This window comes from Phaenicophaeus curvirostris, chromosome 18, assembly GCF_032191515.1.
Source record: "Phaenicophaeus curvirostris isolate KB17595 chromosome 18, BPBGC_Pcur_1.0, whole genome shotgun sequence".
In the NCBI taxonomy this organism is placed as follows: Eukaryota; Metazoa; Chordata; class Aves; order Cuculiformes; family Cuculidae; genus Phaenicophaeus; species Phaenicophaeus curvirostris.
Window position 1 is genome coordinate 11,949,748 of NC_091409.1, and position 15,285 is coordinate 11,965,032.

At 43.8% G+C, this 15,285-nt stretch overlaps 1 protein-coding gene across 4 annotated transcripts in view; it reads left to right on the forward strand.

Annotated features, from left to right (window-relative positions):
- Positions 1-15,285, forward strand: part of ARHGAP40 (Rho GTPase activating protein 40) — a 34,232-nt gene that overhangs the window by 9,199 nt on the left and 9,748 nt on the right. For 3 of the 4 annotated variants that reach the window (XM_069871832.1, XM_069871833.1, XM_069871834.1), the window contains exons 2-5: positions 7,074-7,276; positions 12,969-13,189; positions 14,240-14,315; positions 14,864-15,015. In XM_069871832.1, the coding sequence (XP_069727933.1) occupies positions 7,096-7,276; positions 12,969-13,189; positions 14,240-14,315; positions 14,864-15,015 (630 nt within the window). In that variant the 5' untranslated portion in view covers positions 7,074-7,095. Of the gene's footprint in view, positions 1-4,884; positions 4,911-7,073; positions 7,277-12,968; positions 13,190-14,239; positions 14,316-14,863; positions 15,016-15,285 lie in introns of those variants that run through there. The other variant, XM_069871831.1, reaches the window with a different exon arrangement.

Genomic DNA, 15,285 nt, shown 5'->3' on the forward strand with positions numbered 1-15,285 from the left:
ACTGTGTCTTGTGTAGTAACTCTTTCCTGAGAATTCCAAACAAGGAGCTTATGACTGTCCTTCCCATCTTCCTGCGTCTCAAAACCTCTCATGCATGAAGCATAGCTGGATTCCAGCACACCTCTTAACTCCTCCTTACTTTATGCCAGTCAGCAGGTTACTTTTGTGACCTCTTCAAAGTCTCTTGCCTGTTCCCATTCATCTGAACAACAACTTCAAGTTACTCATTCTTTGCTGTGATGTAGGTACAGCTGTGAGAATGGGGTAGAGACCAGAAATGAGAATGAGTTCCATCATCCTGATTTATTCCAAGTTTAACACTAAAGAGTTTGTAGGACGAATATTCAGTATGTGTGAATCTGTGCTGTAGTAAAATGCCTTCGCTTTAGAGCATGATCACACAAAAAATAAATTCACAACCTTTTTTATTTATTTTTTTTTTAGAGACTCAAGACTTGCAGCAGTCCCAAAGCTGGGCTGCTGAGGTGGGTAGAGCTTGAGCATCTTCCCTAATGTCACGGTGGTGATGGGAATAAAGTAAGGGCGTCTCATCTGACGTAATGGTAACATGTTTTGAAGATGTGTTTAGTAACCAGGAGGTATTGACTCGTAGCCTGAGCAAAGTCCCCAGCAGTGTGTGCTGCCAGCCAAGTCACAGAAGGGCAGTGAATCCATGCCAGTGGCTTTGTGGGAACCCTGTGCACAGGTTCTGCCTCCCAGCAGCCAGAGGGAGCCTGGGGCAGATAAAGCTGGTTGTGTGTTTAGATGAATGTGGATTCAGTGGAATGCATGAAGATGGAAATAGGGATGAGAGTGCCACCTTTTTATCAATGATTCTCATGTAATTATTCAATAGATCAAATTCACAATTGCATTAAGGATCTCAGTACTCCTAAAACTTTGTTTTGGCCATGTAACCCTTTCTCAGAGCCAGATTTCTGTCTCAATGAAAGGCCTTTCCTGTTTGGCTTCCTATGTGAACGTAGGGAAAGTGAACACCGGGCTCCTCTGCAGTGCCCTTGCGGTGAAACCAAAAAACACATCCAGAGAGCATGGCTTATGTCTTCTGAGGCCAAACCAAACCTTAGCGTGATGGGACAGACACCAGCTGATAGTCTAAACATTGCTTTGAATATTTTTAATTTGGCTGTATCTGCATGGGCTTATCAATCCGGTGTTTGTTCTGCTCTGAGTTTGTCTGAGACACCTCCGGGCAGATCTCATGGGCACATTTTCCTATTCCTTAGCTGGCGTATTTCGACCCTTACTAGGCTGAGTGGAGATGAGTCTGTTCCCAGTGAACGCTTGAGATACAGATGTTTGGATGGACTTTCTTTACCTTTAAATAATTCGAGATAACTTACCGAACAATAATTGTTTCTAACCTGTGCTTTATTTAAAACTCTCAGTGCTGTGGTGGAGTTGATTGATGTCTGTAACAGAAAGCGATGGAGGCGCTAAGCTAAAGCAGCGCGTTTCATGCCAGCAGCCAAGTCATTCCATGCAGCTATTTCATCGTTCTGGTGTCACTGGGAATGCCAGGACAGGAGTTGGGGGGAGTGCCTTGTTTTTGTTGGGGTGAGCGAAAGCTGGATCTGGTATGAAATACTCCAGGCACACAGAGCTATCTGGCACGTCCTCTTTATCACTTGCAGAACAGGCTTCTTCAAAACAACCTTAAATGACGCTGCTCCCTGAGCTGCTTGCATAATAGAAGATCTTGATGAACTGATTGCTGTGTTACTGAAAACAAGTTGTAATCTTATTAGCAAACTGTAGTAGTGACATCTTAGCTATTCTTGCTGGTGCTATAGAGCCAGATCTTCAAGTGCGCCATCCCATGGGTACAAAGTCCTTGATAAAACGCCTTAATGCGAACATAAGTGGTGGTTGGCAGCAGAGCTATATATAATAAATCAGCCTGGGCTAGAGGCAACTTCTTGTAGGAGATGCTCTCGGTGAAACTACTGGGCATATGAGGAAATCCCTGTGGTTAGAGAAATGCAAAGGTGTCTGTCAGTAGTGGCAGCCTGCTTTGATTGCTTTAATTATGCCTTTTTAGCTGCTTTGCTTTTCCTAAGCCATTGGAAGTAAGGCATGGGAAGAGTATATCAGGTAAAGTTACTGTTCTTCACTGCTGCAGTAATTTGGTAACTGTCTGTCTTTACTTTGAACCCGCCGTATGCTCTTTTTCTCCTAAGAGTAAACTTCAGTTTTACTTTTTTGCTGATTATCATGGGGAGGAGGGAATTGGTAGTCTGTGGTGTCTGCAAAATTTGGAGGGTTGTAGGAGTAACAGCACCAGGCATTAAAGATTTGCAGTAAAGCTTGCTTTTGATTTAGACCTTTGGTAGAAAAATTGTGGAGCTTGTGTCCACAAGGCTTCTCCTGGGTGAATTTGCTATCTGTGTTGGGAATGGAATTGTGTAATTCTGTGTGTCTGAATAAAACAGGTGATTATGAATATTTCATCTGAAATTCTGATAGTAAGTAGATTCAGTTTAATGTCACAAAGTTGTTCTTATATTAACATTGATATATTTCAAAGACTGTGATTTTTATTTCCAATAATTTCAGTAACCAAACTGATCTATATTTTATATAGCTATTTGACTTCGGTATTTTCTCCAGCATCAGTATTTTCTCCAGCTTTTCAGATTCTCGTCTATTTTTTTTGGATGATTTTTCCACTGCTACATGATTTCAAACAAGAAATCCTATAATGTTATGAACTATGGCGTGCTGATCTTGAGGCAGCCTGATCCAGTGGGAGGTGTCCCTGCCCATAGCAGGGGGGCTTGGAACTAGATGATCTTTAAGGCTGCTTCCAACCCAAACTATTCTGTGATTCTGTTTCTTTTCCGTGTCTGCCTTTGCTTGCTCCAGATCTTTGGAAATGTCTTTAAAAAACTAGGTGCTTGCTGTGTGGAAGGACTGCCTTGATTCTTCTCTTGTTCTTGATTTTTTTTTTTTCTCTTCCTAGTTTTTTCTGGAAAAAGTATTAAAGGATTTCCATTTTCTTGGCTCTCACTTGCTACCTCCTGTTCCATCTGAAATGCTCGTGTATGAACCTATTTATTTATTCACCTGCTAGAGAGATATTTCAATGAGGGCAGGGTGTTGAGCAAGCACCGTAGTAGCCTAGGCAGCTACAGATCCGTTGAGAAGCTCACTGACGGGAGTGATTCAAGCCTGAAATGAACAAATGCTTAGCAACAGTGTTTATTTGATTTTGATATTCAAAGGGCCAAGAGTTGCATGAGTGTTTGCAATGTATTTGCTGTGTTGACAGTATCTAGGAATAGATCAGAAACTACTCTGAGGCTTCATAGCCCAGGACCAGCAAGCCAGTGGCTCACCAGTGCTCAGACAGCACTATTCAGGCATGAAAATCTTGCTCAGGACTACCAGTGCTCAGTGCAGTGAGGATTTATAGACAAAATAATAAGAAAATGAGCCCTATAAGGTCCATGCCAGTCTTAATTTCTCATAAGTCTGCTGTTAACATTGTTAAGTCAGGGTTAGATTGAAGGTGTTAGGGGAGTCAGCTGAATGAGATCTCAAGCCCCATTAAAGTTGAATCTGCTCTTAAACAAGTGCAGAAGGTTGCGTTAGGGTGGTCAGTCTTTTCAGTCATTCCTTTATGGTTGTCCTTAACTAGATCGTTCTGTCAGTTTGTTTTTTCTTGGGTTAATGTTTAAAACTTTATAGTCTTAAGATTTTTGTCACGTTGACAGTGCAACTAAGTGAACTTGATTATTTCACCTTCTCTTTGCCCAGTTGCAACTGAGCGATTAACATTTTAAGCCAATAGTCTGCGTTTTCAATCTAAACTGTTGCTATGTTTATACATCACAGATTGCCCTTCCTTGACTTGGGAATGCAGTGAGGAAGAGCAATCCCTTAGGTGCACTGAATCTAAAATTAACCTTCCACTTGGGTAGTAAAACACTGTGTGATGTTTTCAAGAAAAGAGTGTTTAGACCAGAAACTAGAACTCATTCTAAATTTAAAGGCCTGACTTTGATGTTGTCGTGTTACCAGGAACAACAATGCTAGCTTAGAATTTATAAAGCTGGACTTTGGATCCTGCTAATGGTGTGTAGAGGTATTATGTGACATTCATGTTCTGCAACTTGATGAAATAGGGTTAAGTGTCTCAGTCCATGATGTTCTTGAGGAAAGAAAGTTAGGATGGCTTTTGTGTTGTTTGCACAAGTAGTTCAAATATGATTCTCTTAAATTAGGCCTGTAATGTGAGCTTTTTGGTGCAAAGGCTGCTAGATCATCTGTATTTCCATCTGTGGATGGAAGCATAATAACTATGGGTGGTATAGAAGCACAAGTTGGAGTGGGATGGGGTACAGCAGTTCACTGTTATCTGGGAAAACTGTACCTTTGCACGAGTAGTGTGTTGTCTTGATATGCACTGAAGGTGCTAGAAGATCAAAAATAGCTGCTGGCAAGGCTATAGGCTGAAATCTGGGCTGTAAAGATGATGTGACCCTTCTCAGATGTGCACCAGGAATATGCCCTAATACCTTAGGTAAGTGTTACTCCACTTGGTTGTAGTATATTCTGGACTTAAATTTCCATTCAGGATCTGGTAACTGCGTAAGTCAAGCAGAACATCTAGGTCAAGAGTCACTCTTTTGAAAGAGCTGAAGACTTTATGCTGGCTTAAAATTTTGAGGGTTTTTTTTCCAGGCAGGCCTCTGGCAGGTGTGGAGAAGTGTTTGTTGTACACACAGACTTGCTGTAGAGCACACGTGCTGAGTGAGAGCTGCTGCTCAGGTCTAGGGTAGGTTCTGCTGAATCTGCAAACCTAAATTCTGTTCCAGTGTGAGTCCATGGAGATTTCTGAGAGGTTGGATGAGCTGGCCCTAAACCAAGCTGAACATGAAGGAAAGGTTAACTTCAGGGATGCTTTTATCTGCGTAATGTAGGTCCCACAGTAGTATAGGAGTCATTTAGGGCAAGAAGAGTAGTTGTGCGCCTGCTGAGTGCCTTTAGTAGAGCAATTAGGAGAGCTTGTAAGATGGTTCTTCAATAGTGTTGTGCATTGGGAGACTGCTCTTCACTGCAGGTTCTGCTGCCATGGTTTTTCTGACACCGTTATGGCCAAAACGAAGTCACTCAAGATAATCTAAAATCCTCCTTCTAATTTCATGTTGCAAGTGATAATTTCTATTGACAGTACAGTAGAATTCATGAGACATCATGACAAGGTATTAAATAGTTTTTTTGATACTAGCAAGGTGGCTTTTTAAAAATCTAATCCTCTTATGAGAAGGCTGTTGGCAAATGTGAGAAAATGGAGAGTAGTACTAAAGATAAAGAGTCAATGTGAGGGCTGTGATCCAAATTTTTAACTACTAATGGATGAAGATATAAGTAAGAAGTTGAAAGGGGAAATGATGATTTGGGATGGTTGCTGTAACAGAACTGAGAGAGATGAGCATGAACCATGAAGGTAAAAAATAATTAAAAATAACCAAGTATCTAAGATTGACTGTTTAAGTGCTTTACCAGGCTATTAAGTGGCATCTCAGCTGGAGGCCTGTTTTTTGGGTATCCAGGATTGGGAAGGTGGGGATGGGTACCAAACAAACAAATCATCTCTGCCCTTGTCAGGGATGGGCTGGGTGGTGTAATAGCTCTTTTCAGTCTTTAACTTCTGTGTTCCTGTAAAACAAACAAACAAACCCCTTCTTATTCTTGTTCCCAACGCCTCTGCTAGCTCCACATGTTCCTGGAATAATGGTTATTGCTTTAGTTCTGAACTTTAGAAGAGAAGGAGTGGCTGTGTGCATGTTAGAAAAAGGTATGAACATAATATACGTGCATATGGTAAATGGAAGTGCAGAATGTCCTACAGTATAGGCCTCTTGGCTGGTAGATCTTCATATTTAGTCCTTTATGACTTTAAATGCTTCTTATAACAGTAACAAGCTAGTGCCAGAACTTGCACTTTCTGGAATGAAAGGAACTAAAACTTTCCAGATATTTTGCCATCTATAACTTCTTAAATCCTTCCAGACTTAAGAGGCTAAATGGCACTTTGTGTATGTTTTGTTGTCATGGTTTTCAAGGCCTAAGAGACAATCTGCTTTTTTGGTTGGGAAACCAGAAAACAATTCTATTCTGTTTGGCGGTAGTAGCTGTTCACAGGTGTTTTTCGAACCATGCGGAGTTAGCATCCCATGCAGTCTTTTTAATTTTGTATTCGTGAGTTGAATCACTGAGGTGTTTTCACAAGTAGGTTCCACTTATCCCCTTTTTTAAGCCTTCGTAAAGGTATATAGCAGGGTTTGAATGGCTTGCGGCCCTTTGAAGTGAATTAAAACTCATTTTAGGAGAGGCATTATTTTATGAACTGATGAGAGCCTCCCAACTTTCTGCAAAGAGGTTGAAAGCTGAACGAGGCCGGTCTGGGCTGCAGCCGCCCATGAGTTAATCAGCGGGCTGGTGAAAAAATTCTGTACGTTTGGGTTTGCTAGGACTGTTGTGCTGTTTCACAGCTGAAAAATCAGGTATGAACAGGAAAAGAGGGCCTCAAACATCTAAGTTGTTTATCGCATGGGCTGAAGTGGGGACAAAGCTGTGCCAGTTTTTGCACGTGGGAGGACAAGGCTACTGGGTTCAGGCTGCTGTGGCCAGGAGCTGCTGGGCTTGCTGTGCGTGGCAGATAATCAGAACACATGTCCCAAGCATGAAGCATCTTGGTTGTTTGCGAATGTGGAAGGTATCTGTGCAAGTTTACAGGGGATTCCTGGAAGCAAGGGTGTGGGATTGGTGGGTGCTATCTCGGAGGTCACTGGAAGGACACCATCGGAAAATTCATGATGATTCTGCATCCTCTCGCGTGTTTGGACAGCAGTTTTTCCCTTACTCTAGGGGATTTGATCTCAACCTTTTCTGTTATTGCTAAACACTAACTAAAGGAAGTCCAGCACTTACCTCTGTTTGGCTTTTATTGCAGTCATTAATCAATGAAGACCGCTGAATTGTGAATGCTGTGTCTGAATATGTGTAGTTTAATCTCTCTCTCTCCTTATCTCTTCCTCTCTCAGTACCAGAAATTGCCCTAGCAAAATGAACCAGCTTCCTCAGAAGAGTCCTTTGGCATCCCTGGTGTCAGAGGGCACGAATTCCAGGGTAGAGTCTTTGGACAACTTGTCAATGGACAATTTTTGGCTGGAAGTAGAGAACATTAAGCAGAGCGCTGAAGCCGAGCAAGAGGAATGCAGCCTTGCAGATGTCAAAACACAAGAGGGTAGGTTGCCAAAAATGTTGGGAGTGAGGGGAGGAAGTTGAACATCTTGGCGAGAAAATTTGCTTATACACTTGGATGATTTAGAAGCTTGTTGGAATACGGTTAGAATGTTACCAGTCAAGTCACAGATACCTGTTTATTTTTGTTGGGTGATGGATAATGCCCTGCAGAAAGGGAGTGCTCGCCTGGCCTGGTGTCAGCTTCTGAAACAAAGCTGACTCCAAAGGTTGGTCAGGAATAGGTTCAAGGCCCTAGATATTTTCACACAGCCCCCTCTAAAGGTCAAGGCTCTCTCCCCGCGTGCAGGTGCTGTGTGGTAAACACGCTGCGATAGCTGGTGGTGTTTTGTAAGGCTTGTTTGTGTATGTGGTTCTGCGACTTCATCATAGTGGCTTTTGAGAGAGCTACTTTTGTGGAAGGCAGACTTTTCTCCTCTGGTTCACTATCTGTGAAACCCTAAGAAACATCCAGAATGACTTGAGTCCATCCCCACAAGGCTTTCCTTATATACAAAAGGCAGGTCCTGCCAAACTAACCTGATCGCCTTCTATGACAAAGTGACTCGGCTGCTGGATGAGGGAAAGGCTGTGGATGGATCTTCCTGGACTTCAGTAAAGCCTTTGACACAGTTTCTCACAGCGTTCTGCTTAGGAAACTGTCAGCCTCTGGGCTGGACAGGCGCACACTCTCCTCGGGGGGAAACTGGTTGGATGGAGGGCCCAGAGAGTGGTGGGAGATGGTGTGAAATCCAGCTGGAGGCCAGTGACAAGTGGGGTTCCCCAGGGCTCAGTGCTGGGTCCAGCCCTGTTCAATGTCTTTATCAATGATCTGGATGAAGGCATCAAGTGCACCCTTAGCAAGTTTGCAGACGACACTAAGCTGGGTGGAAGTGTCGATCTGCTGGAGGGTCGGGAGGCTCCAAAGGGATCTGAACAGGCTGGACCGCTGGGCAGAGTCCAATGGCATGAGGTTTAATAAGGCCAAATGCTGGGTCCTGCACTTGGGGCACAACAACCCTGAGCAGCTACAGACTGGGAGAAGGCTGTCTAGAAAGCTGCCTGGAGGAGAGGGACCTGGGGGTGTTGGTTGACAGCAACTGAACATGAGCCAGCAGGGGCCCAGGTGGCCAAGAAGGCCAATGGCATCTTGGCTTGGATCAGAAACGGCGTGACCAGCAGGTCCAGGGAGGTTCTTCTCCCTCTGTACTCGGCACTGGGGAGACCGCTCCTCGAATCCTGTGTTCAGTTCTGGGCCCCTCACCACAAGAAGGATGTTGAGGCTCTGGAGCGAGTCCAGAGAAGAGCAACGAAGCTGGTGAGGGGGCTGGAGAACAGGCCTTATGAGGAGCGGCTGAGAGAGCTGGGGGTGTTTAGCCTGGAGAAGAGGAGGCTGAGGGGAGACCTCATTGCTCTCTACAACTACCTGAAAGGAGGTTGTGGAGAGGAGGGAGCTGGGCTCTTCTCCCAAGTGACAGGGGACAGGACGAGAGGGAATGGCCTCAAGCTCCACCAGGGGAGGTTTAGGCTGGACATTAGGAAAAAGTTCTTCACAGAAAGGGTCATTGGGCAGTGGCAGAGGCTGCCCAGGGAGGGGGTTGAGTCACCTTCCCTGGAGGTGTTTAAGGCACAGGAGGACAAGGTGCTGAGGGACATGGTTTAGTGTTTGATAGGAATGGTTGGACTCGATGATCCGGTGGGTCTCTTCCAACCTGGTTGTTCTATGATTCTGTATACCTCCCTTTCCTGTTTCTTTCTTTTGAAGCTGCCTTTGTGTACGTGGAGTGTTTCTAATGGTCTTTCTGTAGCGCTGATGTTATGCAGGAGTAATTGGAACCTTGACCAACTGTGTTTTGACAAAATCCTGGAGGGCTGATAAGCTATGGTGAGCACTCAGCGATTCTACAGATTGGGATCCTGCATTTTCCAGGTCCATTTCGCAGAATGATGTAGTTGGCTGTACATCCTCTTGAGTGGTCAGATTTGCAGCTTGCACAGCCCACAGCTGTTTTGCTGGCTTATTATTGAAAAGGATCCATGTATTTAATGGGGAAATGTTGAAGTGAAAGTCCCAGTGTGCTCTTGCACTTGGGAAGGATAAATAGCCACCCTGGGTGTATAGATGGAGCTCTGGGGAGTGAGGTGGGAAGATCATCATCCACATAGGCCACAGTAGGCAAGACATGGTAAATATTAAGATCTTCTGTTCATACTCCCGCATAAATAATGTAAGTTTGTTTTTTAGAACTGAAGGAGATGCAAAGTGACTCCTGAGTGCTCCAGGAAGGAGACTGTGGAAAAGAGTGCATGCCATGAGATGAAAGGCTGTCTGGGATATCCGAAACACTGATATGCTAGAGGCAATTTGATTACTGTGTGTAACCAGGGACACAAGGAAAAGTGTTTCTTGATGCTGTATATTAATTTAGCAGGCAAGAGCTAACTGCTTAATTGGCCATTGAAACCAGACAGACTTGAAATAATGCTCTGAGTAGTGAAGCCTTCCTGGCAGGCTGGGGAAGAAGGTGTGGCATGCTCAGCCTCCTGCTGTCTTCTGCAAAGGAGCTTAGTCAAATAACCATTGTGCTGGAAGCGTTAGTGGGGAAACTTCAGGTGATGTGGATGTAGGATTTGGCTGGTGCCTCTTGGCTTTCACACCTGTTCAATTTATGGTCAGAGCACTGCAAGGTGGCAATGCAGCACAGAGGCTTCAGGGCTTCTCGGAGCCAAAGGCATCATCGCTCTTTGCATAAAGCCCGAGAAGCTGTGCTTGGGCGGTGGCCAACAGCTCTGTCTGGAGGTGCGTGGCTCAACCTGACAAATAGCTGATCCTAATCGCAGCACAGGGACAGCGTGGAGGCTACGTGGAGATAAGAGGTTGTGGAAATGCTGACCCAGTTGGAGAACACTGGTGCCCTGTGCAAACCCTGCGTATGAGATGGCATAATGGGAAGCTGCTTGTTGACCTGGTGTCGATGGGAGAACAGCGTGTAACATTGGAGAACAACTGGGTCAGCAGAAAGGCACTGATGGTACTTATGGCCTCACTAACAGTTGAAGGGGACAGAAAGTAGCTTTTTCCTGAAATGCGAACAGCAATGTCCTTTCCTTGCTGTTTACGCAGCTCTCTCTGAGGTCAGACAGTACAGCAGACTGATAACGTGTGCACTCTGTGTGGCAGCGCCACTAAATACCTGTCAGCATCCATACAACATGTAATTGTGTCTGGGAAGAGTGAGTCTTCTCTATCTACAAAAACTAAATAGGAAGTTGTGCTTATGTTTAGCTTGAAATTGTAGGATACTTAGCTGTCGTTTAGCTTTTTTCTTCTTTAAAATGAAGTGCTTTATTATAAATGCTATTTTTGGCTAGCTTGCGTTTCAAGTAAATGTTTGGGGCTGTTGTTCCTTAGTTTTGTGGATTTATTCTTAATTGTGTCCTCTAAAATGCTGCTTATCTGGCAAATCTTAGCAGCCCTCTGGGCTTAGACCTACAGCTCAACTTCCATGGACCTCTTGGTTATGCCCTGTTTGCCTCCGATTTCCCTCTTTTCCCCATAAATAGCCTATTTTGTTTGTTTCCTTTTGCATTACTGGCAAACATAACTGGGCCCAAAATATTAAATAGAGGAATTAAAACCTGATCTTTGGTAGGCTCACACGGATGTCCGATTTAGGGCCTGCTATTTAGTATTGTCTATTAGATTAGTTTCCTGTTATGACTGGCATTGGGGAGTTTCAAAACTTGCAAGCATTACTCTTAACTTCCTTTAGTTCCCAAAGACAAAATAAACCAGGAGACTTTTCCATGCTGTGCTGCTGTGAAGCCGTAGGTGTAGGACAAATAGCTGAGCTCTGAATGGGGACCCATGAGCGTGAGAGCAGCTGTAACCAAGCGAGTAGCGGGGTGATGCTCTTACCTGTTAGCTTCTGTAGAAATGGCTTTGGGAAATGACCAAAACTTAGGACCAGGTAGGAAAGCTGGCCATTTGCCTAGAAGATTAGTTAAAGGAAATACTTCATTCCGAGTCCTGCTCTATTTATTGTGGTATGATGCTGAAAAATGTTCTTTTTGATTGAAGAACACAAAGTGTATGCTCTGAGGGCTGAAAAGAGTTTTAATGCAGTCACAATATCTTTTTTCAAGTCGTGTGAACACAGAAGTTTCCTCAGAAAAATAAAATTGTTTAATCTTGCAAGAAAAGTGGCATGGCTTTTTTAATGATTGATGCAGCAATAATAGAACTTTGCCTGAGCAGTTGTGATCATGGAATCACGGCGTGGTTTAGTTGGAAGGGACCTTAAAGACCATCCAGTTCCAAGCCCCCTGCCATGGGCAGGGGCACCTTCCACTGGTGATAACTGAGGAGACACAGGTTTGTGTTAGAAAGAAAGAGTGGGAACAAACTGTTTGTTTTCAGTCAGTTCAGTTGTGATTTTCCTTTTTCCCAGGAGAACCTTTGGCAGAGCTGTGCTGGAGCTGCCTGCAGTGAATGACCATGGTACATAGAATTGAAAAGATAGAGGCTTTGTGGTGTTTGCAGGTGAATTTACCTGTTAAATTGCCTCTTTTATCCCTGGATTTCAACTAGTTGCTGAGGGCACTTTCTCACTTGCACAAAGGTTGCATCCCATAAGTAAAAAATTGTCTTTTGTGTTTGAAGTGCAGCTTTATATACATTGAAGCGGAATTGAGCTTGTTTGAGTAATGCTGCTGTACTGTCTCCCGGCTCCTCACGCTTCATTCGGGAACTGCAATGGTCTGTAATTTTAGTGATGTTTTGAATAGGTACAGACATAGAGTGATTGCACTGAGTGAGTGTAACGTTTTTGCTTTTGTTGAATGACTGTATGGATACCAATCCACTTGAATAGGCAAAGAGCAGAGATGATGTATACAAATAGTTCTGCAAGTGTATTAAATAAAATATATTTGAATCTGCCAGATCAGTGTCTGGGTTTTTGTTTTTTTTTTTAAGGTTGGTAATACGTAGGCATGCGTATAGATAATAAAACCCACAAGAAATAGCCAAATAATTGGGAAGAGAACAAAAGGCAAATGTGCAGTGTTGTATGCTGTGGCTTCCCACTTATTTTTTCTGTCTGCTCTCAAAGCTGTTGGAGGGTTGGTTGTACTGCAGAGGGAGGCAGTGACATTCATCTGGAGTTTGCTGTGTGCTGTTGCCTGCTGCCAGAGCTCCCCTTTGCACAGACCATCCAGGTGAAAGCAGATTTAAGCAAGTGCATCTGATATTCCTCCCATGTCCCATGAAAGCCCCAGCTGGATTCAGTTCCTGTTGCAGTTCTTGTGCTAAATACCACGCAGAGTCACACTTGTGCCCACCTTCTGCCTAGCTTTTGAGGGAGCCAAGGATGCTGGAAATATCCATGCCTCTGTAGTTTTTATTTCTCTTTCCTCACCTAGGGGAAGGAGAAAAGATTATGTGAGCAGTTGTAGCTGCCTGAAGTTCTTTGTCTCCTCAGCTTTTGCTCTGATAATGGATACCTGGGAATAGAGCTAAGATTTTGAGAACAGCTGTGGCTTCTTAACAAAGATGCAGCTTCCTATCAGTTGTGTCCCATTGCTGCCCCAGAAAGGCTCAGGCTTCTGGTTTTCTCCCTCTGAAGTGTTTCAGGCACTCATATTGTTGTTATACTTTGTCTTCTCACTCGCCCTTCTCACTCTTTCCCTTACAGAGGGAGAAGCTGAAGCCGAGTGGCTCCAGGATGCAGGTCTGTCCGACCTCCTTGGGGACGGTGCCTCAGAAAATGACAACATCGTGCTGCTCTCCACCCTGACGAAGACCCAGGCAGCTGCCGTACAGCGGCGGTTGGATACCTACTCTCGGTCTCGGAGGAGGAAGACCAAGCATCCTGTGCGTGATGTCCGAGACATTTTTGGAGTGGCTAATTCTGAGGTATGTTGATTTCATGGGGTCTTCCAAAAGACTTAGTTGCATTGTGGTAGCTGACTTGGCTTTCTGGGTCTAGGGCTATTTTCACTTCCAAAGAGATGACTTCATCTTTTGAGCCAAAACGAGGTTGAGATTGTAGAAACTTTGCATCCAAGCTGCAGTGTTGAGAAGCTGCTTCCAAACCTGCAGATACTTAAGCTTCTTAGAGACTGCTGGAAAATTTCTGCATAGTGCTCACAGTGCTGCAGCCTCGTGGAGCACTGGTATCGTTTGGAGCCCTCTTGTGTTTTCTTTATACCAGTGACACGTTAAATCATTATTAACTAAAATAAGAGACAACTTCAGAAGTTCAGAAATTCATAAGTACAGCTGATAATTCTAGAGGAAGAATAGCTGCTGCCATTTGTGGTTTTTTTCTAGAGAACGTGTGACCGTTACCTTTTCAGATGCTTCCTTGCTGTGCTGCTCATCTTCAGGTTCTGACCACAAAGTAGAGTATCCCTATTTTTTCCAGGACTTCCCTAATAGTTTGCTGTGTCACCCCACTTTCAAACAGGGCTTTGAGGCTCTGAAGGACATGATCAAGATCCATATCCCCAAAACAGGCCTGGTGTTGCTATGACACTTGTTCAAGTCACATAGCAAAATGTGAAGCTTTTAGGTGCTGATGTCTACTTAGTGTGTTCTTTCTCCTGAAGGATCTTGTGATCACAGACAATGGGTCGATTCCATGCAGCTTGGTAGGTCCACTGTTTGTCAGCCCATCAACGCAGGAACTAAAAGGGAGAGATTGGCTAATGGTTGTGGGAAAGGGAGAATTGGCTTAATGATACACAAATTTATCATGAATATTGTCTGAGATAGTAATCTTTTCCACCTGTCTTCCAAATAATCTAATTATGTTTCTTAATTTGGGAACAATCTTGCAGCCCTGAGCTTGAGGAGCATTTTCTTAGACTAGCAGATGCTGTCAGGTGTGTGTTTTCTGCCAAAATCGAGTTTCCTTGTAACAACTGTTTTGCAAAGGTGAACGTATTGTGGTTTATTTTTCAGGAAACGGCAGCAAAGAAAGAGGAGTCCAGCCCAGATCAGATTTGGCGCAACGTACGGACTTCAAATGTGCAGAAATGTAAGAAGGCAGTATTTATATGTACTAACTGAAAGGGGATTAGGATCTGAAGTAGGGCTGGAATGGGAAGAGCAGTTTTACTGATCTGGGCTCTGAAACACTGGCCTCGTTTGTGTTGGGGTTTTTTTTTGGTTTGGTTTTTTAATACATGATTAATCACAGTTGTGGGTTTAGTAAACTTTTCCAGGCTCTAGTGTTGCTAGGAATTGCCACTCAAACTGATAGTGCTTCAAGAAAGCAAATAGAAGATGCAAAGATCATATGTTGAAATCCTATAAAAACCATATGTGATTGTGTGAAGAGAAGTGAGCCATAGGTATGTCCCTCTAAGGCTATGCTCATCTGGTGGTGTTATAGCTTTAAGCTAATCTTACCCTACTGATCCGTCCTAGGACTGTGCTGTGAGAAAACTCTCTTCAACTGTTAATGTAGGATTTTTTTAAAAGGATGCTACCCAAATCTGTTTCCAACTGCTTTTTTTAGTACGTTTGTTTTCTAAGCTTCACCCATCTGGCTTTCTGAATTCCAAGATGATTTCTCCTCTGTAGCAGAAAACCAGGATTACTCCTGCACAGTTCGAAACCCTGGAAAAGAGGAGATGTTTAACATGGATGTTGCCTACTCGGAGCAAGCAGCTGTCCTGCTCAAGGGATCATTCCTGTCTGAATCTAGGAGACTGAAGGATGGAAATGCCCTAACTGTAAGCATTGAGGGGATTTTCCTATTAGAACTTATTAGCTGCCTTCTTGTTGAGAGGGATATAAGACACAGGAATCAATTGTGTGGTCAGCTCTTGGGAATGTCCTCTGTAGATAGTGTTGCAATGGGTTTATATTAGGTAGGTATTTTAGGACAGTTTATGTTGTAATGCTTGTGGTATTGGGCAGGGATAGCAGCTGTGTAGTGGAGCGTCAAAAGGAGTTTGTACTTGTGTGTGAAACTAGCCATTTGGATGTGGATCTGGGTAATT